At 41.3% G+C, this 25,682-nt stretch overlaps 1 protein-coding gene across 1 annotated transcript in view; it reads right to left on the minus strand.

The window, feature by feature from the left end:
- The window catches only part of LOC129709485 (caspase recruitment domain-containing protein 8-like), a 60,810-nt gene that overhangs the window by 10,740 nt on the left and 24,388 nt on the right, over window positions 1-25,682 (minus strand). Inside the window, exons 7-14 of the mRNA XM_055655909.1 lie at window positions 23,773-23,823; window positions 20,847-20,891; window positions 16,933-16,998; window positions 16,353-16,439; window positions 14,088-14,152; window positions 13,921-13,982; window positions 9,694-9,914; window positions 3,539-3,795 (exon numbers count right to left, since the gene is read on the minus strand). Coding sequence (XP_055511884.1) covers window positions 3,539-3,795; window positions 9,694-9,914; window positions 13,921-13,982; window positions 14,088-14,152; window positions 16,353-16,439; window positions 16,933-16,998; window positions 20,847-20,891; window positions 23,773-23,823 — 854 coding nt within the window. The remainder of the gene's footprint in view (window positions 1-3,538; window positions 3,796-9,693; window positions 9,915-13,920; window positions 13,983-14,087; window positions 14,153-16,352; window positions 16,440-16,932; window positions 16,999-20,846; window positions 20,892-23,772; window positions 23,824-25,682) is intronic.

Below are 25,682 nucleotides of genomic sequence, written 5' to 3' on the forward strand. Positions count from 1 at the left end.
CTGCTCAACCTCTCACTATATCTCAGGCTCTCCAGACCTGGCAACATCCTCGTAAATATTCTCTGCACCTTTTCCAGCTTGCCATCTTTCCTATGACATGCTGCCCAGAACTGAAATGCGGCCTCAGAAACATCTGCAACATGACCACCTAACTTCTATACTCAAAATATCTCAATAGAATGCCAGAATGGAAGTGAGAGTAGGTGTCCTTAACACTGAGGCAACATTACAAAAGCATTCAAAATGATTAGCAAACTTATTTCAATGAAGGTTATTGGGAAAGCCTTCCAGGAGCTGATGGCATATCCAACAAACAAAAATAAACACGGCTATTGGGAGCTGGCCATCATAGAGCCAGGATAAAGTAGCAGAAGATTTTTTCTCAGAAATTGTAGGTCTCTGGAATCTCTACACCAGGGAGCTTATGGAGATAAGATCATTATGTGTAGATCATTTTTGAAAAATCAGTGAATTGAGGGCTAAAGACAACTGTCACCGAAGAGATATGGCAAGGTGATTGATAGCCATGATCATTTGGAATAGCGACACACTTGAGGGGATGAGTGGCCTATTCCTGCTACTATTTTCCATAAGATCAAAAGACATAAGAGCAGAATTAGGCCGTTTGCCCATCCAGTCAGCTTCACCATTCAATCATGGCTGATCTAATTTACCCTATCAAACCCATTCTCATACCTTCTCCCTGTAAACTTTTACGCCCTTACGAATCAAGAACATATTCATCTCTGCTTTAAAAATACCTAATGATTTGGTCTTCACAGCCATTGGTGGCAATAAATTCCACAAGGGGCACCACTCACTGGCTAAAGAAATTCCTCCTCATTTCTATTCCAAACGACGACGTTTTATTCTGAGGCCATGTCTTCTGGTCCTAGACTCACCCACTACTGGAAGCAACCTTCCCACATCCACCCTATCTAGGCCTTTCATTATTCACTAGGTTTCAATGCGATCCCTCCTCACTCCAGTGAGTACAAGCCCGGAGCCATCAAATGCTCCTCATATAATTAACACAATCATCCCCAGGATCATTCGTGTAAACCTCTGGACACTTTTCAATGCCAGCACATCCTTCCTTATTGAGGCCTATTTTCTTGTTCTTATGCTTTTCAATTAATTATTCTCAGATCTTCCTTCCTTTAGGAGGAGACTGCCCCTTGATGATTCAATTGTATCAGCTCTAATCACACGTAATCATGAAGCAGCCCATGCTAGTCTATAGGTCCTGGACTGATGAATGACAGTGTTGATTCCTACTGTGAGATGAATAAGCATGCAGCTATTTGTTCTGTGTCAGGAATTTCCCAATGGTCTCTGCTAGAATGCAAAGTGTCTGGGCGATGTGAAGGCTGTGGAAGACCTCATATTAGAACTGGATATGGTTGCAGAGTGTTTACTTTCCTGGTTTTTCCCTGCTTCCTCTGAATGTTTCCACTTTTTAATCATTACCAAAATTGACATCATATTATGAATGGGAAAGTTAAAGCTCTTAGCGCAGAAGGTAACATTTTATTATGAATCTAGGATTGATCACCTAACAGGAAATTGAGAGTAAACATATCTGTAAATTGGTCACTCACTAATTTTTATTGGGATTGGTGCAGGGGCCTTAACATTATAATTTACTTAGATGAGAGCATCAAATTAGATGTTAAATTGCTGATGATACAAAGCTAGGTAGTACAGTAAGTTGTAAAAATGACATAAGGAGGCAGCAAAGGGCTATAGATTAAGTGAGATTGGTGAAATAATATATAGAAATGCTTTTTTGGGGAGAGAATGTGGCGCTCTGAGATGCTGAGCGATCTGCGTGTCCTAGAACATGATTCGCACTTACAGCATGTAATGATTAAATTGAACACAATTTTTATTATTTATTGGTGGGACAAATTAATACAAAAGTCAGAAGGTTATGGTTCAGTTAAAAAGGACATTTAGCACTGCAGTAAAAAGTGCAGTATGGATCTCCTTAGATGGCAGCAATTTGGTGATGGTTACTAGTAGATTGAATGGAATGGATGGGGTGATTTATGAAGAAAATTCAGCAGGCTGGGCTTGGAACTGCTGGAATTTAAGACTTGACCGAAACATATAATCATATACATTGGATATACAGAGGATGTTTCCTCTGGTGGAATAATATAGAACTACGGAAATTATTCAAAACGTTTAGCACATATTAATAACCTCACCAACTTCTACAGATGCCCCATGGAAAGCATATTGTCGGGATGCATCAGAACATGGTTTGGGAACAGCTCCATCCAACATCACAAGAAATTGCAGTAAGTTGTGGATGTAGCCCAGACCACCTCCCTTCTATTGACTCCACCTACACCACGCTACCTCTGCAAGGCCGTAAGAATAATCAAAGACCAGTCGCATCTCGGTCACTCCCTCTTCTCCCCTCTCCCATCAGGCAAGAGGTACAGATGATTAAAAACGCATATCGCCAGATTCACCTAACTGCTGAGGTTTTTTTCCAGTAGTTAATGATACACTGCTGAAATCCATATAGGGTGCCAAGGTGCAGTACAAACAGGAATGCACCAGAAGACCACAGTCACTTGGAATTTCTGCATCCATGTGGCAATTGTCAAAGTGCAATGGGAAATATAGGTTTTTTTCAGAAAACACTAAAAGGTTATGGGTATAAAAGGTTGTGTGTAATACATGGAAGCCATACTTCCTATATTGCAAATAAAACACTTAATTGCCTGCAAAGAGCTTTGAGATATATTGACAAGTTTATTTTGATTACTTGAGCATAAAAAGGGAATCATACAAGATATGTTTTTGGTTTATAAGTAGTTCTGTTACAATGTGTGTTTCCATAATACTGACATTACACAGGCTGAATTGTTTAGAACATGATTTAGTTTGAAGATTAGAGAACCACTTACAAGTTATTTTCGAAATTGACAAGCAAAAAACTGCTGTTAGGAGTTTAAACAGTATAAGGGGTAAAATCCCTGCTTCCACGTAACCTCCCACAGTAGTCATATACCATTACCTCTTAAGAACACAGCAGCTACTTTAACCGAGGGTGGTCAATGAAATAGAAAAGCAATCATTCCTATTGACCCTTGTGCAGTGACACTCTACTGAACAATGCAACATACAGTCTTTCATTTTAGCAGTAACAAAAACAAACTTATTGCTGTTGAAAATATTTTTATACTTTAAAGTCCTGCTTGAAAAAATACTTTGTTATTGCGAATCTGAACATCTCTAGTCCTCCCCCCTTTCCTCCATTGATACAATTGCCTTTATGGTTTTCTATAACACAAGGTTTCTGCGGAATACAACCATTGTGTTATAACAGAAATACTTGGCTTAGTTTAACTAAGTATACTTAACCAATTCTTCGTCTATAATCATATTTGATAAAAAAAATCATGAACATACAAGTTTTAAAGTAAAACTAGTTTTATAGCATACTACACGGAATTTAACACATTTATTAATTATTTTTAAAATATAGTTATTTTTCTTGATAATAAAATTTGTTTATTACCTGTATTAAAGTTGGATCATTTGGTAGCACATATGCATGGAAGTTCGAAGAATCAACTTGGAGAGTTTGATATAGTAATACGATAGCGTGAATAGCCACCTGGCAAACTTGACAGAGGATAATACCCACAAGGCCAAGTGGGTGATTTCTCAATATGGCATGAGATAATGTCACTTCCGATGGAGCTTCCATTGAGAACAGATTATTACTGAAATGTGCAACATTGTACACTGCAGAATTCATTGCATCTACTGAACCTAAAAAATATTGCAAAGGTAATAAAACTCACTTTATTTAAAATTAAATTAAACATTTTATCAACTTTGCTATATACAATTTACATTTTCATTTAAAAATTCAACACAAAAGAATTATTTGTCATGTGAAAATGTATTATTTTGGAAAAAAGGATAATCAATTTTCGTAATTTTGTGAAACGAGGTATGTCTTATTCAACTTTACATGTTAAATTTCACAAGGATTACTTTCCATGGCTAAGTGACTACGGTGATGGATGAGAGCTTCTGGTAGCAATTGATAAATGTCACAAAATAATCAGATTCATATACGTATTCCTAACTCAGTATGTGATAATTCACTTACCATTTAAAAAAATGGCATCTATTCAAATTCCTTTCTCAATTTTCCCCTGCTTGCCCTGGGTTAAGTAATTTCCTATTCTCACAGTTGTTTCTCAAGGAAATGCATGATGAATTTACACAAATGCTATTGTACAAGTCGCACTGATTTCTGAGAAGTAGCCAGCTGCTGTTCTTACCAAAAAACATCTGATTTTGTTATAGTTCTATGATACTTTTTTGCTCCTGATCTGGAATTCTTCAGATAAATATGGAATGCTGAGGGGTACTGTGGAACCTTGTGTTTTTGAAGTTAACATGGATATCCAGCAGAAATAAAAGCAGCCCAAGAATTGCATGTTTAAAATATGGCTCTTCAGCTATTTCAACCCCCAACCCCCACCACAATAAGTGAAGAACCCAACCGAGAAAGTCGCCTATCCATGTTTTCCAGAAGTGCTGCTGTTAATCCTGGCCAGATTGGAGAGGCTAGGACTTTAAAATGGGGTAAAAGCTTCAGGGTTGCAGGGAGATTTGGTAAATTTGGAAGTGCTCTCTGCAGAACTGGTACAAGCTGCGGAGTAGTGCCAGTTTGTTTAGAGCCTAGATCCAAGCTGCAGGAAAAGAATAAGAACATCTGCAGACCCTGTCAATTAGGTGCAAAATGCATAGAATGGATTGGATGATTGCAAACCAGCCACACACCTTGTAGATAATATTGCAGAGTTCTACTTTGCTTAATGTTGATTGGATGAGGTATTGAGCCTTGTCTGGTTTTCTTGCAGATCAGGGTAAATGTTGCTATGTTTGCTTCCTTGAGAAGCCCTGTTTGAATACAATGTATCAGCTGCTGTATTATTGGGTTAGGGAAATGTCTGTTATGTATGGGGTTAATCAATATCTGTAATTAGATTGTAAAGAGACCACCCCCATGTGGTTCGGCCCCTCGAGGTCCCGGGACCTATAAAAGTCCGCTACCAAGAGGTCCCGCGTCGATCTTCTGGGGGAGCTCTTAGGACTGCGTGACCTTCTGGAGTGTCTCTGTTTGAACGAGGCCAAGAGGACTTGAACAGACATAAGAGGATCGAACCCGCGGTAGTTAGGTACAGTGGGGGGAACTGTAATTGTGTTTTGTTAATATAAAGATTAGTTGATCAAGTGCTTGATTCAGTGCTTTTTGACTGAAACTAGACTGGGGGGAAGCTTACAACAAGCAATTTACATTGGGGGAGAATTTTGGTTGTTGGGTGTCTGCAGCCCAAATGTTTGCCTCTCCTTTTTAACAAGTTTGTGTTCACAAAATGAATTTTGGTTGTCGGGTGTCTGCAGCCCAATTGTTTGCCTCGCCTTTTTAACAAGTTTGTGTTCACAAAATGAATTTTGGTTGTCGGGTGGCCTAAAGTTAGATTTGGTATCCAATTGGTGGGGTATTGAAATACAGGTCTGACTACGTATCGGTTGGATCTTTGCCGGGAGCGCGGATTGGAAAGGTGCACTCAGAAAATCAGCATCGACAACTGCCAGCGCGAAGCTGCTAGGCGCTGAACCCCCAGTGCCTAGCAAAGAGGAGTGTCTGCATGTAGATATCTGAATGCCGTGTTACGGACGAGGAATCTCGTAAAGGTACTGGGCTCGGTGGTGAAAGTATAGATTGGCCGGAATAATCTAGTCCATTCGAGAATTCAACTGGGCAATTTTAGTTTGATTTGAGTGCCTGTGTATGAGGGATACGCACTAAAATAAGGAGTTCAAGATCGAGTGTTACAGTTGCAGAGCCAAATTTCCAAATACTGTATTTCACATTGAAGTTCTGCCAGTAAGGTGGAATTTGAATTCCAGTATATAGAACTTTGGAGCTGGTGCATGTCTGTGATCGATTCCGAATAGAGACTGATCTACAGTGAATAGTAACCCTCTGGTCGATTGTTGACTACTATCTAATAGCGAAGAGTACCTGAGAGATGGGAACCTGTTTACTAGATGAAAAGTAATCCAAATAGCGAAGGGTACCCCTAATTCTGTCGAACTTAGAGAGGAGGGATAGAGGTCCCCCTATAGAAGTCCAGTCTTAGCAGAGGGATAGTAACATTCTGGAGGAAAGGGTGTCATTTAAGGAGTAGTGCCCCTCAGCAAAGAGTAACTTAGGATGGGGAAAATATTTGGTATCAGAGGGAGGGGTTCACTGAGTGATAACAGTGTGACGCGACGTTGAGATCGAGTGTTCTTGAACTGTGCGATAGTGCTTTTAATCATTTTGTAAATTGTAAAAATCTAGCTTTTCGTATTGTTATCAGATCCAGATTGTGTAAATATTCTGTGTACGTAAATAAACTTAGAGTGTATTAAGATTTAGAAAGTTAAGATTTAGATTGTGTTAAGTCCGTGGACCGTTATTTGTGTTGCGCATTATGCGAGTGTTTATGGATTTGGATACTTGAAGTAAGTGTGTTTGAGTTAAATATTTGTAATTATTTAGAGCGTGTTATTGTATCTGAGTTGTGGTGGTTCGATCAGGGGTTGTACTCTTTTGAATGCTGTGTCGGGGAGGAGTCATCCCACTGACCGATTACATCACGAGGAAGATTTATTAGAGTAGGATTTATTGGATGCATATAGTTTATATTGGGGTGTGTCTTGGGTTATTGGTAATCGGGGGCATATTTTTGTTTTTAATTATAGTTATGTTAACGTGGTTCGGATTTGTCTGTCTGTGCGAATTTAAAGTGGATTGAGTGAGAGAGTGATTGCAGTGTGGAAGAATCAGGGATTGAGAGTTAAGGGCCTGTCCCACCAGCATGCGACTGCATGCGGCGAGCGCGACCTAACGTGGTCGCTTGAGCCGTACGGCCTCGCAGGGCCGGTCCCACTTCGATCGCCGGAGCCGTATGGAGTTGTGCGGGGCTGGTCCGGACATCGACACTGACACTGTCCAAAAATCCCACGCGGCAAGGGCCTGTCGGCCCGCAGCCACATTGAGGCTGTACACAGCGCCTCAACGGGAATACGCAGCGTCTGGACGTCGTACGCAGCGTCTTGATGACGTACGCCTAGCGTGTGGCATTGCGCGATGACATCAACGGCCGGTGCGGCGTTGCGTGATGACGTAACCGCCCGACGCCGTGCGACATCCAAATTCAGTCGGCTCGCCTCCTGCCCAGCTGATTGGTGAGTATGATTTTGGGACCAGCTCCAGACGTCTCCGCGGTTGGAAGTGGGACCGGCCCCGCGAGGCCGTAAGCCTCAAGCCACCATGTTTGGTCGCGCTCGCCGCATGCAGTCGCATGCTGGCGGGACAGGCCTTTTAGATTTGGATTGAGACACGGGAGAGCCTTTGTTTGAAAGTTTAGAGTTCAATGAAATGATTGTCGATTTAACTGATAAGAGAGTGGGAGAGAGATTGAATACGAGCGAGTGGTTTGAATAATTGAATAGGAGCGATTGAGGGAGTGACTGGGTAACAGTTCAAAGGGAGCGATTGTGAGAGTATGTGTGAATCGGAGAGACTGTTAGTCATTGTGTGGGAGAGACTCCATTGACCTTGGAGTCTGAGAGGAAGGATTTTGATAAATGTTAGAGACTGGAACTTTTATTTTGTAATTTGTATTGTGACCATAGTTCAGGGAACGGGGAATGTCTCAGAGAAGGACTGATCAAACATATCAAAAGCCGGATAAGAATAATTTGCGAGATGCTTCCACAGGAAGCCGACAGACCAAGAGGATTATCGAGGGAATTAAATGCAGTTTTGAGAAGCGAACTTTGGCTGCTGGGTGGACTAAAATCTGTAATAGGAATAAACTATATAGAAATGGTCGTCAAAAAATATTGAAATAGTGAAGAAGGAAATGAGTAAATTGGAATATGGAGAATGTTCTTCACTAGAAGGAAAATAAATAAAGAGATTGTTTTGCTATCCACCCTAAGAATGGCGGCTTGTAAATTGGGGATTAGAGGGGAACACGATAGAACTGATCCTTCTCGGGATATTCCAGAACAGGGACAGGAAGAACTAGTAAGCCAACAGCAGGAGCAGGAGAGAATACCATCTTCTAAAAGGGACATTACTGAGACGGCTCTTAAAAGGGAGGTGGCGACAAAACCTAAACTTATTAAATTCGGTAAGAGTGAAACAGTGTCTGCAGACATCGAAGGGAGAGAGGCTTATTATATGCCAGGGTGGGCAAGATTTTTCAGAGTGGAGCCACAGCATTCCTCACAGCACTCTCATGTTCCCAGTTCGGAGACACCATGCGCAGCTTGCAAGCGGGGCACACGGGAGGAGTCAGCGTTGTAGGGGAAGGATAGTGGGGGAGGAGAGGGGATAGAGGGAGAGGAGTTATGGAGGGAGGAAGTGACTGATGGCAGGGGAAAGAAGAGGTGAGGGAGGGATTGGGGGAGGGTAGGAGGAGAGGGAAAAGAGGGAGGAGGTGAGGAGGGAGAGTGGGGGGGAGGGGAATAGAGGGAGAGGAGGGGGAGTGGGGGAGAGAGGGAGTGGGGAATAGAGGGAGAGGAGGGCAGTGGGGGAGGTGAAGCGGCATAGTGGGGAAGGCAGGGAGAGGGGAGGTGAGGAGTGGGGGAGCAGGGGGATATGGAGGGGAGATGAGTTATGGAGGGAGGGAGTGACTGAGAGTAGGGGAAAGGAGAGGGAGAGAGAGGTGAGAGAGGGATTGGGGAGGGGAGGAAGAGTTGAAAGAAGAGGGAGGGTGAGAGGAGGGGGAGAGAGTGCTAGGGATGAGGGCAAATGAGCAGTTGGGGGTTATGGGTGAGTGGTGGAATATAAGCATTGAGGGACAAGGGCCCAACAGATCCCACTTAGTCTAGTAATAGAATAAAAATGAATTGCATAATTTGTTTTGTTTTTTCCTTTACTCATCTGCACTCCATTTCAATCACTCAATATACATCACTCCATTCCCCTCAGCTTCGTTTGGTAGTACCTACTTTTTGTTCTGAAGTGCCTTGATAATACCCCATCTATGCCATGTATTCATGTTGCACAGCACCTTAACATATGTTCTCTTATTTTTGATCCTCCTATCCTGGATAAAGACTGGATAAGTGCATTCACCCTATCTATCCACTTCATGATTCTAACCTCTACAAGATCACCCCCTCAGCCTCCTGCGCTTCAAGGAATAAAGTCCTAATCTGCTGACCTCTCCCTAAAGCTCAGTCCTCAACATCCTAGTAAATCTTCCATGCATTCTTTGCAGCTTAATGATAATATTCCAAGATCAGGGTGACCAAAACTGACCACAGTACTCCAAGGGCGACCACACCAACATTTTGTATAACTGGAACATAATGTTCCAACTTCAATACTCAATATACTGACTGATGAAGGCCAATGATTATGCCGAGGTATTAATTTGAATGGAGGTTTGGCTCAAAGAGTTCAGTTACCTAATCCTGATCAATGACTCGCTGAACATAAAAATACATCATGAAATTCCGTAAGAAATAAATAATTCCTTATATTAATTATCAAATTACAGGATATCATCATCGACAACAGGAAATTAATTTGAGAAATTATCCTGTGGCACAAGAATTAATCCAATACCATCTTAAAAATACCTGATTCACAAATAAAGTGAGGGAGGTGAACAGATTCAACACTGCCATCTTCAATGGTGATTTTGAATAATGAACTTCCGATTACCCAATTTTCCTTCTGCACATCAGAAACGTACTCATCCCAGGAGCAATATTCATAAGTTAGGGTAACATGTGATGTTGTAATCCATCTCAGCCCAGTCACTGCACATTCATAATAACCTTTTTCTGGCAGTGAAATACTTTAAAGAAACGTGGAGAATATTAGTTTTGGCAAAGAATTTAATTAAGTAAAAATAATTACCAGTTAATATTTTTAACAAGATTAGATTATGCTGCAATGAGTAGGAAAGAACAATAAAGGTAACAAATCCTGAGAGTCAAACTGGGCTCAATGAAGTATATTTTCTATAGATACAAGGAACGGCAGATGCTGGTTTACACAAAAACCCCCCACTAAGTGCTGAAATAATTCAGTGGTTCAGCAGCATCTCCGCAAGATGTGGATAGGTGATATTTTGGTGCTACCTGTAGTAGCAGGGAGAAATATGGGAAAGGTACAAAGCCCGACAAGTGATAGATGGATACAGGTGAGGAAGGGTTTGATTGGCAGATGGGTGTACAAAGTAGAGGTGAAGGGAAGACAAAAAGCTGTAAGAAAAGGAGAGAAGAGGAGTGGAACAAAAATGTGTAGTCTGCTGCACATGGACATATTTGTGAAACAAACTGCCAGATTTTGGTAAAGGTGTTTGCAGTCACACAATGAATGTTCACCAGATCTGTGCACAATCGGTACACAAGTGGCAAGATGATGACATCAGCTAGCAGTGATATAATAACATAATTGCTAACTGTATATATGGATTTCAGCATGGCATTCAACATTGTTCCACATGGTAGGTTGCTCTGAAAGGTTAGATCGCGTGGGATCCAATGAGCGATAGCGGAATTGATAGAAAATTGGCTTTATGAAAGGAAGCAGAGGGTAATGGTGGAAGGTTGTTATTAGGAGTGGAGGCTTGTGACTAGTGGTGTGCCTCAGGGTTCAGTGCTGGGGCCATTTTTGATTGTCTATATTCATGATAAGGATGAGAACGTACATAGCATAATTAGCAAGTTTGTAGATGACACTAAAGTGGGTGGTATTGTAGGTAGTGAAGATGGTTGTCAAAAATTGCTGCAGGATCTAGGTCGGTTGTGTAAGTGAGCTGAGAAATGGTTGATGGAATTTAATACAGAGAAATATAAGGTATTGCATTTTGGGAAGACTTACACAGTGAATGGTAGGGCTCCTTGGAGTGCTTTAGAGCAGAGAGATCCAGGAGTGCATGTACATATTTCCTTGAAAGTGGCATAACAGGTAGGTAGAGAGGTCAAAAAGGCTTTCAGCACATTTGCATTCATCAGTCAGAGTATAGAGTATTGAAGTTGGGAGGTCATGCAGTAGTTATACAAGATGTTGGTGAGGCCACATGACGAGTGTTGTGTTTAGTTTTGGTCCACATGTTATAGGAAAGATATTGTCAAGCTGGAAAGAGTACAGAGAAGATTTACGAGGATGTTGCCAGGGCTCGACTGTATAGTGCCTTTATATAGCTATTGGGAGAGGTTGAACAGGCTGGAACTTTATTCCTTGGAGCGCAGGAGGATGAGGGGTGATCTTATAGAGGTGTACACAATCATGAGAGGAATAGATCAGGTAAACGCACAGAGTAGGAGAATCGTGAACCAGAGGACATTGGTTTATGGTGAGGGGGAAAAGATTTAATAGGAACCCGAGTGCTTACTTTTGTTTTACACAAAGGGCGGTGGGTATATGGACGAGCTGCCAGAGGAGGTAGTTGAGACATATTGGCGTAACTTTTAAGAAGCATTTAGACAGGTACAGGTATGTGGATAGGATAGGTGTAGAGGGATAGAGGCTAAACACAGGCAGGTGTGACGAATGTAAAAGGGGCATGGGCAAGTTGGACCGAAAGGCATGGTTCCACGCTATTTGACTTCATGAAGCTGTGGCAATATTAGCAATTAACAGGTCAACATTTCAGTTGTCACTCTAAACTTAGCATGCTTAGGAAATATGCTGCAGGAAATGACAATTTAACCAATTCACATTTATCCTTACTATAGTTTGTGTTAAATAATTGCTCAAATTGGAATACTTAATCAAATCAGGACAGACATGCAAGATTCTTGATTGTTACAATATTCTTATCTTGACAATTATAGAATAATATAAAATCCATTGAACAACAAAGGAATGATGGGCTAGCTAATTTTATTATTTCTTCAGTCCAAGATTATATAATTTTGCAACAAGTAGTTAAATTACTGTACAACAAGTAGACACCAGAAAAACTATGACATTTCAAAAATGAATTGTGTCCAGAAAAGCATGTATCAAATTGTCAAACATTTGAAGGTTTCTTTCCACTCTGACTCGAGAAAGGAAAGAATAAAATAATGATGAGAGATCAGGCTTCCTATCTCACTAGCTAAAGAGGTCCATAAATTCTGAAGATCTGCCAAGTTTTATGAGCTGTATAAGGGTACAATATGTGTATAGTCTTCCTCCTGTTAATAGTTGTGTGAACTGTACCAAGGGATTGCGATCTGAACTTTTAATGTAATAAGATTACTTTAACCAGGTTGGTGTCATATGGAACCATCCTACCTCTGTAAAGCACAAACTCTCACAGCATGTTCAGCAACTGGAGGGATCATGCCCATTCCCCATCTTTCTGATCAGCACTTTTTGGTGGTTAATTTTTTCTAAGGGTTGCAATGACTTCAAAAATGTTTGATGTTCCCTGTAGATTTTTCCAGTTGCAAGCATTCACTGTGAGTAAAGAGCTGAAGGTTTTTTTTGGTGATCTCAAAACCTCTGCATAAGCTACTTGCTCCAAAGCATCACTGCCTTTCTAGATATTACCTCGCAATACAGAACGTCTGGGAAGATGAATAGAGACCCATAGACCAGATCAAACTGCTATAAGTAGGGAGAGGAGGAAGGGGAGAAAAGTTATTTCCAGGGGTGTCAAATCTGCTCAGGAATTGTTTACACCAGTAAATGTAGATATATTTGGGTTCACACTTATAATTGCGTGTAAATTTGACATTACAATCTTTATTTTAGTACAAATGTTATTGTTAAATTCACAATCCAGTGATCAGAAAGAATGTGTACATTTAGATTCAATGGTGCATATTAGTAAAGATGCCATTTGGACTTCTGAACTCAGTGCTTATCAAACTAACCTTTGGATCTTCCTATCGCACAAAGTATGTTTTCATATTGACTTGTCAAAATACTGGAAAGCTGAGGTGTTCTTTTCATCAAACTGCACATTTCAGAAAAATTCACCTTTACACCCAATGCCTCATCATCCATGCTATTTCTGACGTCCTGAATCTAGATTCATAATTCCTGACTCCTTGTTTCTTTTTATTCAGCCTCCAATCATTTCCTCCTGATCCTCCAGTTCCAAGCTTTGCTTATCCGAACACCAAATGTGCCAGCAAATATCTAGTCTTGGTTTATTTTTTGCCACCCGGATATTGCGTTACACTGACTCTACCTAAAGAAACAGTTATTGCAGGTTTCCCCAGGAATCTAACCCTAATGCAGGCTTCATCATTGAGATGTAAGATAAGCAGCCAATTGTTTTGAGGTCGTAATCGGTGATTTCTACATCTAAGTCTCTTATAGTCCTGGCATCCATACACCTTCCACGCTTCATGAACTTGAGTTTGTCCAATCCTCTATTACTCCACATCATAAACTCATATCAAGAACCATGCACCCATGACTTCTGAACTACGTTGGCTGTTGGTAGCAAGCTCCTCAATTTAAACTTTTTCATCGCATGTTCATGTCACTCCGCAGCCTCTTGTTTCCTATAACTTCCTTCAGAACTACAACCCTTCTTGAACTTTGTATTTCCTAAACTCTGGTATTTTGTGCAAGTAGCACCATGCCTGACCAGTGGCACCAGTGCCGTATTTTTAATGAACAACTCTGGTATTTAGACATTAGAGCACCATCTCACTCCTCTCAGGTGCTCTTTAAGAATTCACCTATTAATTAAGTTTGTTGCCACTGGCTACATTTTTTTGTCTGATTACTAATGAGGCATTTAATTATAACAAAATTATTACGTAGATTCAAGTGTTTGTGGCTGGTGTGTCATATTATATAGGAGGTTGCTACTACTTGCCAAATAGTATGGAGGAACAAATTAGATTTACCCAAATGTTTTGTTTCCATTTTCTCTAATGCTCGGTGTGACTATAGTCCATTTTAACTTCTCCTGAACAATAAAAAAAAACAAGTTTTTGAAGCAATTCCATGATTAAGATCAAGTATACAATGTTCAAAATGTTTATTAAAATACAATTCAAGTGAAAAAAATCACCTTTTTAACCCTGGGCATTTTACAGGGGCATTGTTCCTTTTCAAAGTAGGTCAGATCGGAAATATCTATTGGAAATAGTTATAATAAAGAAAATATTTTAATACCTCAACAGCTTTCTTCCTCCAACAATTTATCAAGTCATTTTAGAGGATGCCCATTATTTCTAGAAATGAACAAAGCTCATAACTGGAAAAGATTGGTCTTATTTATTTGCCTGTACAACAACATGTTCTCACTTTATAGAGTGATAACATTGCCTTCCATGCTAGAAAAGGTAGATGGACTTATGAAGCACATACTGCAACCAATTTGAAATACAGGGTAATGTAAGGTCCAGTGCTTCCCCAAGAATCTGACAAGTTCCAGCACTTCACTTACCATTGACTAAACCTGTATGTTTATACAGGTATATGTTATACTGAGTATGATATTGAGCTAATTAGCAGGAAAGTCCTGACCATTGTTAAGAGTTGCCCTCACTAGACTACAATGTTGAACTAATGCCAAATCCAGAATTCAGACTAGAAAACAAATGAAGAATAGCTTTGCAAATTCAAGTATTGCAAATGCAACAGCCTCCACAAAACTTCTGCCCATATTGGCAGTTTTCTCTCTTCAAGAGAGGGAAAGTCTGCATTTGGAGTCTTCCTATGTTTTCATTCTTGCTGACTTCTTCTCTAAAGAACAAAGAACTGCATCTGAGAATCATGCAAGATATTTGTAGAATGTGGAAAACAGGCCAAAATTGTTGTTGGCTCATGTGTACAATACAAGCTGTATGTACGCGAGAAGTGAGAAGTCAGACGGTAATCCCTGAGTAGGCAGTACAATGAAGTGTTATGGGGATAATTGGTGGGACATGTATTGGGAGGTGGTGTGAGTGGGAAAATCATTTAATAGCTTTTTATTTTGTAATTAATTAATAATAAGGGTGACATAAAAAGCAGAACATATGAATGCCCACATTAATTCCCACATTAATGCCTTTAGTTTGGTCTTTACATTTTTTGTGGCATTTTAGCCAGATTCTGGATGCCAACTTACTGTGAAAATAATGCTTCAGGCCACAAGGAGGTGCAGGTTATCTCTCATTTCACAAGTGCCTAAGACCTCTCTCAACATAAGGCAGTGGAATAGGGTCAGATCTGATTACATTTTTTATAATTTTTCCACAAAGTGGAATAGGCTCCCTTCATATGTAAATCATGTGGAGAGATTGAATCCAAAATGTCAGCTGGCTACCAATCAAGTAGCCATTTTGGAGTATAGGAAATGGGATTTGCTAACACAATAGTCATAGCAAAGAAATTAAGATTTGGCAACATTATTTTGGAAATGCCAATGAGTTGGTTCAGCAAAGGAATAATGTTCTCTTTCAGGTTAGAATGATATGAAAGTATCTTCACCAGAGGACTGCAACAGTTCAAGAAGTGGCAGACTACCACCAGGTTCTTAAGGAAATTTAGAACTAAGCATTAAATGCTCACCAACTCAGCAACAGGATATTCAGAGAAATGAATAATAAAATAACCCCTGTTCCCACATTCTTGGTGGAAATAATGATATTTGCACCTCATCAATATTATTGACTCACCCCACCAAACTTTGCAAATTCTCGCAGGCTCTACAATGCACAGGTATCATAAAGGAGGTAACAATATCCAAATTTCCAAACCATGGATAATTCCTAGTTAAACTTGCTACCACCATTCATTCCTTAGTGTATTGGAATCAAGAATATAAATTAAATATGTCATGTTACAAACCTTTCTGAACAAATCATATGAAGTGGAAAAATAAAGAAGAAAAAATAAGAATTAACTTACTCATTATAAATTAATCATATAAATTTTCTAAAGGATAAAAACATAATAAGTTTTTGTTTCTCATACTGGAAGAACGGAGAAGACCATACATCAAGTAATTGAATACATTTGGCTTGCTTTATAACAAAAATAATTCATCTTCCACGCCTGGGGATAGTCTCATTGGAAAATAGACAGGAATAAATAAACTAGGGGGGGGGTGGGCTGTCAGTCACACCATAACCCATGAGGGCCCAAGTTCGAAAATTAAAAATGGCAAATGAAGACAATTTAAAAAATTGAAATAAAAATTAAGCAGAAATGTTTAAAATTCTTCTGACGATGTAACAGGGTCCTGTGATGAGCATGATGAGTCTTGAAATTTAACTCTCCTGGATTAACCATATTAAAAAATACAATCGCTATGCAAGATATATTTTAGTAGCATTGATAGCAATACCGCTTGTATTGGAAGGAACCTTTTGAATATCCGATTGTAAGTGTTTTTCATGTTCTAGTTCACTTGGCTCTTGAATAGTTTTGATATCTGAAATGTATAAGACAATTGTTCATGTATTATCATTTTCATTCCTGTTAGTCAAGAATAGAATTTTACCATTCAGCTTGTTCAGCGGCACAGAAAAAACTTCATAACATTTTTAGCCATATTCAATGTATCTCAAAGGAATATCAGTGTATTTTACAATTTAAATTGACTGAAATTGTAAGCTAATTGACTAATCTGCTGGTGGTACTGAAAACCACTTAATTTATTAATCTCCTGGCCCTGCTGGAAATAATAGGCTGATCAGACTATGAGTGGAGAAAAAAACTCTATAAGTGGAGGAAGTTGACATTTCAGGTCAATGTCCTTTCTGATGAAATGTACCTGAAATGTTCGCTCAGTTATCTCGTTTCACAGATGCTGTTCAATTTGTTGAGATTTTTCCAGCATCTTCTGTTCTTATTACAGATACCCCACATTTGAATTGTTTTTAAGTGACATTAAAGATATTGGGTACTTAAACAACATGTTTTACCTGAATCAAGTACCATACTTTCTATCTCTTCTGTTTGCACATGAACATCACTTTGTGAAAATAGACCTGGAATGTGAAGGGACAACATTACCTTAAATAAATCATTTGTTGCCAGGATGATTTTTCCCCCCATTTTAAAGCATTTCCATTTAGAGCAGAATGGGACACATTTGATTAAGACCAGTATATTGAGCAAAAGCATTATTACAAGTAGAGAAAAAATAATAATAATATCAACCATTACATTCCCTGAGACAAGTAAATAAAGTACTGAATTCCTCCCAGGACGAGGGAAATTCCACCAACTCTAACAGAGAATCTTAGTTTACACCCTAGAAATATATGCAACTTGTACATGTTCAGAATTTGCATGATTGCAACGATGCTGAAAGATGAGCTGAAGGAAAATTTCAGTTATTTTGTTGTATTTGGCTAAATTTGCTTGACAGCTCTCACAAATTTAATCACAATTCAGTTAAGAACACATCATTCAACTGCCCCGAAGAAAATTGCTGGATGACACCATTTTGACTGGAAGGTTTCTAAATTTATAACATGGCCAGAACCAAATAAATATATCAGAGTTAAGTAAATAGGACTAATATTGAAGGTATGTTTATTTGTGAACCAACTCTTTAAAATCAGTAGGATTATTGAACTATTGGGATGATGGTCATTGATTTAATATATGTCACAGAGAAGTAAGTTGCAATCAATTGTGCACTAGATGAAGAAGACTGTCCAGTCTAACATGGACAGGACCTACACAGTGAATGGTAGGGCTCTGGCGGGGGGGGGGGGGGGACTTGCACTGTCCGTAGTGCTCCATGGCCAGAGCTGCAGCGAGCGACATGCCGGCCCCCGGCAAACACTCGTCCGTCCCGGCTCCCCGCATCTGTTCCGGCCGCTGGTTCTGCTCTCATCCCTCCTGCAGCCCTGGCTTTCCAACACCCGCGGACCATGCAGTTTATCCGAGTTTTGAAATTTTCGTTGATCACAAAATTTCTCACCACTGAACGTGAGAAATTTCTGATGAGCGTGATGGTGTGAGAGTTTGCTTGAGGGCGTGAGTCTCACGCTCAAAGCGTGAGAGTTGGCAGCCCTGATATAGGCCAAAACCAGGCAGGTGGGACTAGTGTAGATGGGGCATGTTGGTCAGCATGGGCCGAAGGCCTGTTTAATGCTGAATAACTCAAAGACTCATAGAAAATACAGAAACATAGAACTAAATAAACCATCATAAAGTGGGACATAAACATTTTTTTTTAAGGCATTTGACCTAATCAATTTTTGTGATTGGTTCTTCGCACCTTATGATTTTATCTTAGGGCATGGTGAAATCCAGGACCTGGTCACAGGTGACTGAATGGCTTCAGAGCAGTGGTATGAATTTACTTTTGCAAATTAGAGTTTTTTCCTCTCCAATGAAAATATAAATGTTGTGTAAAAATTGCGGTGTTAGAGCTCATATCCTGCACATGGTCAGATTTGTGATGTTTGTGATGAGCAACTTCTTGAAGGTCAGACAGCTTTGTAGGTTCTGGCAGCACAAAATAATGAACACTGCAGCACATTTTCACGGGGGGGGGGGGGAGATTTTTTTATGTACCGTCATACCCATGTAAGGGTACAAGAATGCATAACTTGTTTATTGTGTATTTATAATATAGTTTATTGTCTATTATATGTCATAGCTACTTTTTTGTACCTCTCTCTCTCTCTCTCTCTCTCTGTGTTGGCTGCAGCCATCGTCTGCTTCGCTGAGGGAAGCAGGTCGGTGATTAATCACACGGCCCCTCGGAGACTGTCTGATTGGCCGCCGAGTGACCAGCACATTATTGTACACAATGCCCTTGGAGACAGCGACTAATTGGACGCGGGGAGACCGATTTGTTGATTGGATGGGAATTTTAAAGAAAGCTGGTCGGTGATTGGATGCAACCCCCTTAGAAACAGCGGTTGATTGGCCGCCAAATAATCAGGCACAAAAAATTGACAAATTAGATAACAATAAAATCAGAATTCCGATTTAAATTGGAAGAATATCATGCCTGATCTGCAGCAAAGATACTAGTATCCGCTCTCGTATCTTTGATCTTCCTTCCTATTGAAGAAGAATCCTGGCCCGAACCAACTCCTCATCCCTTCCCTCCACAAATGCCGCCTAGCCCGCTGAGTTCCTCCAGCGCTCTGTGCTTTTTTAATTTAACTCTTAAAATTGAAGTTGGACAAAAAGCTGGAGTAATTCAGTGGGACAGGCAGCGACGGTGCAGAGAAGACCTTTCTTCAAACTGAACTGAACTCTCGTTGGTGAGAGTACTTGTGATTGTCTGCAGAAGGGTCTTGACCTGACACATCACCCACTCCCCAGAGCCGCCGCCCATCCCGCTGAGCCACCCCAGCCGCCTGTGTCCACCTTCAACTTCAGAGCCAAACAAAAAACAGAGTGCTGGAGGAACTCAGTGGGCCAGGCGGCACCCACAGAGAGAACGGACCAGGAGCCACCACGGGCCAGGATTCACCCCCCCCCCCCCCCCCCCCCCCCCCCCCCCCCCCCCCCCCCCCCCCCCCCCCCAGAGAGAGAGAGGGGGAGTGAGAGAGCAAGAGAGATCCAAAGGATGGATTTGGATCCCAACTACGCCTCTCTGAGACCTCGCCAGAAGTTTCAAACCTACAGCCCCTCCAGTTCGAGCCACGTGGACCAAGATACCACGTTGTAAACAACCACGTTCGCTACTTTGACTGAGAGTTCGCGCTCCGTCACAGTCCCGCCAGCGGTTTACAGCTATTTTGATATCCGCTTCAGGAAGGAGCGGGTGGTCTACGAGTTGAGTGTCCAGGAGGTGAACTCCGTTTACGGCGGAGAGACACCAGATCTGATGAGGGCCAAGTTCTTAGACAGTCATTATGGAATTGAGAAAAGTTCCAATGAGCTGGTGAAAGACGTGAACTGCCCTCACAGCGCCACTTTCCTCCACACTCTCCATCTCATGGAGACTGGAAACCAAAGATCCTATAGTGGAGCAAGATTGTGCACTCAATGAAAAAGCCGTAGTAGGATCATGGGTAATCTTTAGCATCATTTTTGTAACCAGCTTCTGTCTCCGCTCTAGTATCTTTGCTTTGACCATGGCTTCTTCATGCACAAATCATCTTTTTGTTCTCAGCTACAGGTGATCATTTTGATATTCCTGCCTAGTCCTCCTTATTAACTTTGAACATACAAAATATTGCCATTTGGAAGGAGCTACAGAAAATCCTGCACCCACTCAAGCTATCCTCCTCCCCCCCCCTCTTCCCTCCGTCACGGACACGGAGCGATCGCCGGCCCCCTTTTTTTTTACTAAACATCTATTTCCTTAGGGTGTTTTAAAAACATTTCCCCCTTACCATTTCCATACTTTTTCAATAGCTGCCATGACCCGTTTAATGTCATCCTTCGCGTTGCTCCTGGTCTCGGCACGCATCGATCTGCTGGACATGGTGTGTGTGTGTGTGTGTGTGTGTGTGTGTGTGTGGCGGAGTCTGAGGGGAGAAGCGCCGGTATCAAGAGCGAGTGAACGCGTGGACAGACGGACGAAAGCAACTATCCTAAAGCAGAATAGGTCGAGACCCTTCTTCAGACTGACAGTCAAGGGAAAGGGAAACGGGAGATATAGGCATATCTTCCATTAATTTGGCCTTAGTACCGTCTATATCTGATGATCCTCTTTCCCCTGACTCAGTCTGAAGAAGGGTCTCAACCTGAAACGCCACCCATTTCTTATCGCCACTTTAGGATCTTTGCTGGAAACGGAAAAGTTGGGGAATGCCGTTCCCCTGTGTTTACGACTAAATGTAATTTCCATTAAGTTTGCACCCACAGCTCTCCTGGTAAGAAATATACAGTTAACGGACAACTGTGAAAATTTTACCTGATACCAAGGTTTGAACAATGGCATTACGCTGCTGTGCTTCTTCTGCATAGGGAAGACAAGAACATATATGAATTGATGTGCTGAGAAAGATAAGAAAACACAATTTTCACTCATTTACATCAACTTTCTCATGGCAATATTATTCCTGGTTCCTTTATACTGAAACTGTTGAAATTATGGGTTCCGGTCTGCTGAAAGCAAGATGTTGCAGATACTGGAAATGTGAAGGAAAAACTGATCTTGAACAGCATCTGTGGATCAAGAGGCAGAATTAATGTTTCAAATGACTTTCACTCTATTTGCAAAAAAACATTAAAAAATGTTACAGAAAAAGAAGGGTTGGAGAGAGCAAAAATAAAAGCCTAGGATAGGATAGAAACAGGAGAAATTGAATGAGTCATCCAGTGGAGAAGCTGACTGAAAGATGTGTAAACATGAGCTATTAACAAAAAGGAAGTGCAAGGGAAAAAAACTGCTGGATGAACTCAGCAGGACAGACAGCAATTGTGAAATGAAATGGACAGATGGTGTTTCTGGTCGGGATTCTTCTCCAAACTATTGGAGTAGTGGGAATAAAGCTGGTTTATCTTTAGTTTGCATGTGTGCCATGGGCAGTGGGAATTGAGGGAATGGATGAATGAATCTTATGGTCAGGTGAGTCTAATATTTAAATCTGAAAATAAAATATTTCCAATTCATTCTCTTCAAATTTGAAAAATAAACATTTATAAAAAATTATCTGGCTTTATTAACAAGAGTAAATTTGCTGCCGGTCAATCTCGCACTCTCCAGGAAGGTCTCAACTGAAGTCAACATATTATCAGCAAAATATCAGCAAGATCAGGGTCATATTTTTGTGAGAATGGAATTTCCATACTACTTCACTAAAGATGCAAACCATGAAAATCACAACAAGCAAGGCATGTGATCTACAATGCTAGTGCACTTAAACTATTTAGTTTAGAGATACAGTGCGGAAATAGGCACTTTGTCTCAACGAGTCTGTGCCGACCAGCGATCCCCACACACTAACACAATCTACACATGAGAGACAATTAAAAAATTTACCAAGCCAATTAACATAGAAACCTGTATGTCTTTGGAGTGTGGAAGGAAACCCTGGAGAAAACCCACGCAGGGCAAGAGGAGAACATACAAACTCCATACAGACAGCACCCATGGTCAGGATCAAACCTGGGCCTCTGGCACTGTAAAGGGCCTGTCCCACTTGGGCGACCTAATCCACGAGTTTTGGCGAGTTTGCCTTCGACTCGTACTTGCAGCATGGTCGACACGAGATCGTAGGAGGTCTTCGTAACTCTCCTTCATGCTCGAGAATGGTCTCCATGTACTCGAAGCCTCAGCAAGGTCGCGCCATTTTTTCAATATGTTAAAAAATGCCCGTGAGTAAAAAAAGGTCGCCATGGAAAAAATCGATACTTTTTTTACTCGTAGGTGTATTCGTAGTAGGTCGGCATGTTAGTTGTAGATAATCAAGAGAAGTCGAAGGTAGTCTTAGATAGTCTTCATCATAGTTGAAGGGAGGTCGAAGGAGATCGTCTTCACTCTCCACTATTCGGTGTCCAATTTTCCCGATGTTAGTCATAGCTAGTCGTAACTAGACAAAGCTAGTCTTCAACATAGACGAAGGAGCTCGAAGAAGGTCTTCTACATAGTCGAAGGAGGTCTTCAACATGTCATTTTTTTTTTAAACTCTTCTAAGCTCGCCAATTAGGTCGCCCAAGTGGGACAGCCCCTACACACCTGTGCCACCGTGTTGAAACATTAGATTGAATCTTTGCCTAAGTTGAGAAAGAAGAACTCAGTCTCGGCCAACTAAAGTCATCGTACAAATACTTTCAGGAGGCAGTAACCAATGACAAATTTCTCAGCAGCCGATGTCTTCAAACTCTGGGCATGTCCACAATGAAGGAGCCATCGACTTACCATGGGTTGAGGGAGTGATGGGATGCAAGATGTGCAAGAACTTGTTTACAAGATTATGTCCAACTCATTGATTGCAGCAAACAATGACATATTATGACTTTGCAAATGATTTTTCAGGTATAATTTCAAAGTCAAAGATTCATAGAGAGAGATAGCACAGAAACATGCCCAACAGCCCACAGCCAAACAGCAAACCTTCCTGCAGCTAGCCGTGTAGTGTCAATTTTGCTGGAAATTATGCAAATTTACCTGAAATTGCATAATTTGATTTTGTTCGCAGGGGCAGCCATATACTCAGATGTGGTTTAGAGATATAGCTGGAACCAGGCTCTTCGGTCTACCGAGTCCACGCCAACCATCAATCCATCCATTCACACGAGTTCTATGGTATCCTATTTTCATCTCTACCTCCTACACATTGGCGGCAATTTACGGAGGGCCAATTAACCTACAAACCCGCCCGCTTTTGAGATATGGGATGAAACCGGAGCACTCAGAGGAAACCCATGTGGTCACATGGTGAACATGCACACTCCACAGAGACAGCACCTGAGGTCACGATCAATCCCTGGTGCTGTGAAACAGCAGCTATACCAGCTGCACCACTGTGCCGCCCATGAAGGATGGATGATGATATTGCTGTTCTTCAAATTTACATTGGTTTTCATTATAACATAGAAACATAGAAAATAGGTGCAGGAGGAGGCCATTCGGCCCTTCGAGCCAGCACTGCCATTCATTATGATCATGGCTGATCGTCCCCAATCAATAACCCATGCCTGCCTTCTCCCCATATCCCTTGATTCCACTAGCCCCAAGAGCTCTATCTAACTCTCTTCAATCCATCCAGTGACTTGGCCATTGGTAACAGGAGGCCATTGACAGAGAATCAAAGTGGGAGAAGATGAAGAATTTGAAGTGTCAGGTAACAGAAAACTTAACGAAATGTGAAATCCAGGAAATATGAAACATTTACCTGCGGACAAGGTTTGCACGAAAGCATGTTTCAGCTGAGCAGGTGCTTTATCTGCATTGGGAAGACAGGAACATGTATGAATTGATTTGCTGAGAAAGAAAATGTTGCAATCATACATCACTTTCACATCAACTAAGTCAGCATTATTTCTAGATCTATATTAATACTAGACTAAGTGGGACCCGTTGGGTCCCAGTATCACATGAGAGGGCTGATCCCACAATGCAATATTCCACCTCCCCACCAAATTCCAGTGGGGAGGGGGGGTTCTGGAGAGCTAGTATGGGTGTTGTGGGCTGGACTGGTTTCCAGAGGGCTAGTATGGACATTGTGGGCCAAATGGATTCTTGGGATGGAGGCTCAGTCACTCAAGCCTGTTGTGCTGGCAGCTCACTCACTCATGGCTGGTGGGCTGGTAGTTGACTCACGGCTATTCCTTGAAATTCCATTTCAAGCAGGGTGCAAGGCCACCAAATTCAAATGCAGTTTCATACCATTTCAAGCAGGGTACAAAGCCACTAAAGACAGCGAGTCGTGACCTCTCCCTCTTCCATCTTGCAGAGACAGAGCCACGCCCACACTTCTGGGTTTTATAGCCCCTCCCCCTCGCACCAGAAGGGGCGTGGCCTTCATGGCGTGATTGACAGGAGAGAATCTCAACATTTTTTAAAACACTAATAACCCTTTTATTTTTCATCGATGGGAAAAATCCACAGCACCTGATGAGCGGAGGGGGAGTGTAAGATGACCAAAAATCACAGCCATACGTGGTATCGTTTAAAAAAAAATCAATATAAAGCGCAAACAGGAAGTGGTCAAGATTAGACTTTTAATTATATAGAAGCAAGGCAACTTTAGTGAGGCAAGGCAACTTTAGTTAGGCAAGGCAACTTTAGTTAGGCAAGGCAACTTTAATTAGGCAAGGGAACTTTAATTAGGCAAGGGAACTTTAATTAGGCAACACAGCTTTAGCATTTCCAAACCAAAGCCAGTCCATTTGACTGTGGATATTCAAGGCTGCAGGTGATGTGGCGAAAACCCCAGAGTACAACAAACACTTTGAAGTGTTGGCTGGTAAATTGACTGCCATTATCAGATAGTATGCAAGGAGTTCCGTGGTCTGCAATATGGCGAGTGAGTTTTAGAGCTACCCCATGAGAAGTGGGGCTGCTCAGAAAGTCGATGCCAAACCAACCGGAATACAAGTCGACAAGTACCAGGTACTGCTTGCCATGCCACTCAAATATGTCAGTTGCCACTGCTGACCACGGGAGGGCAACAGTGAGGGCTGGGTGTGAGAGAAATGGTTGCTTTTGTTGATGAGGTGCCAAGTTGTTACACACTGCACAGCATGCCACATTCTCGAGGATGTATTCAGCCATACCAGGCCAGTAAAACATGTTTTTTGCTCGTAGGACAGTTGCTTCAGTGCCTGGGTGCCCTGCATGAACAGCGATAAAATACTTGCTGTGCAGTGAAGCAGGGACTACAGCCTTGTGGATTTTACGATAATACCATCCTGTAGTATAGTGATTAAGATCCAAAGACTTTTATTAGTAATACAGCATAGGTAACTTCATCTTAACACATAACTCAAGACTGGGGAAGAAAGATAAAGTGGGCTTTCTATTAAAGCAGTGGGCGGAGCTATAGTATGACTCGTAACATGAGTGACACTGATCTACATCACCTCAAACCTTTGCCCTTTAGATCTTCCCTACACTGGGAAAAAGACTGCATTCACCTTATCTTTTCCTCTCATACACCCCTATAAGATCACATCTCAGCCTTTGGTGCCCTGTGGAATAAAGTCCTAGCCTATCCAACCTCTTCCAACATGATAATATTTTGTCTTGCTCTTTAAACATCCATGTACATCTTCTTTGCATCTTTTTGGCTTAATGTCACCT

The sequence above is a fragment of the Leucoraja erinacea genome, chromosome 25 (genome assembly GCF_028641065.1).
Source record: "Leucoraja erinacea ecotype New England chromosome 25, Leri_hhj_1, whole genome shotgun sequence".
Taxonomy (NCBI): Eukaryota; Metazoa; Chordata; class Chondrichthyes; order Rajiformes; family Rajidae; genus Leucoraja; species Leucoraja erinaceus.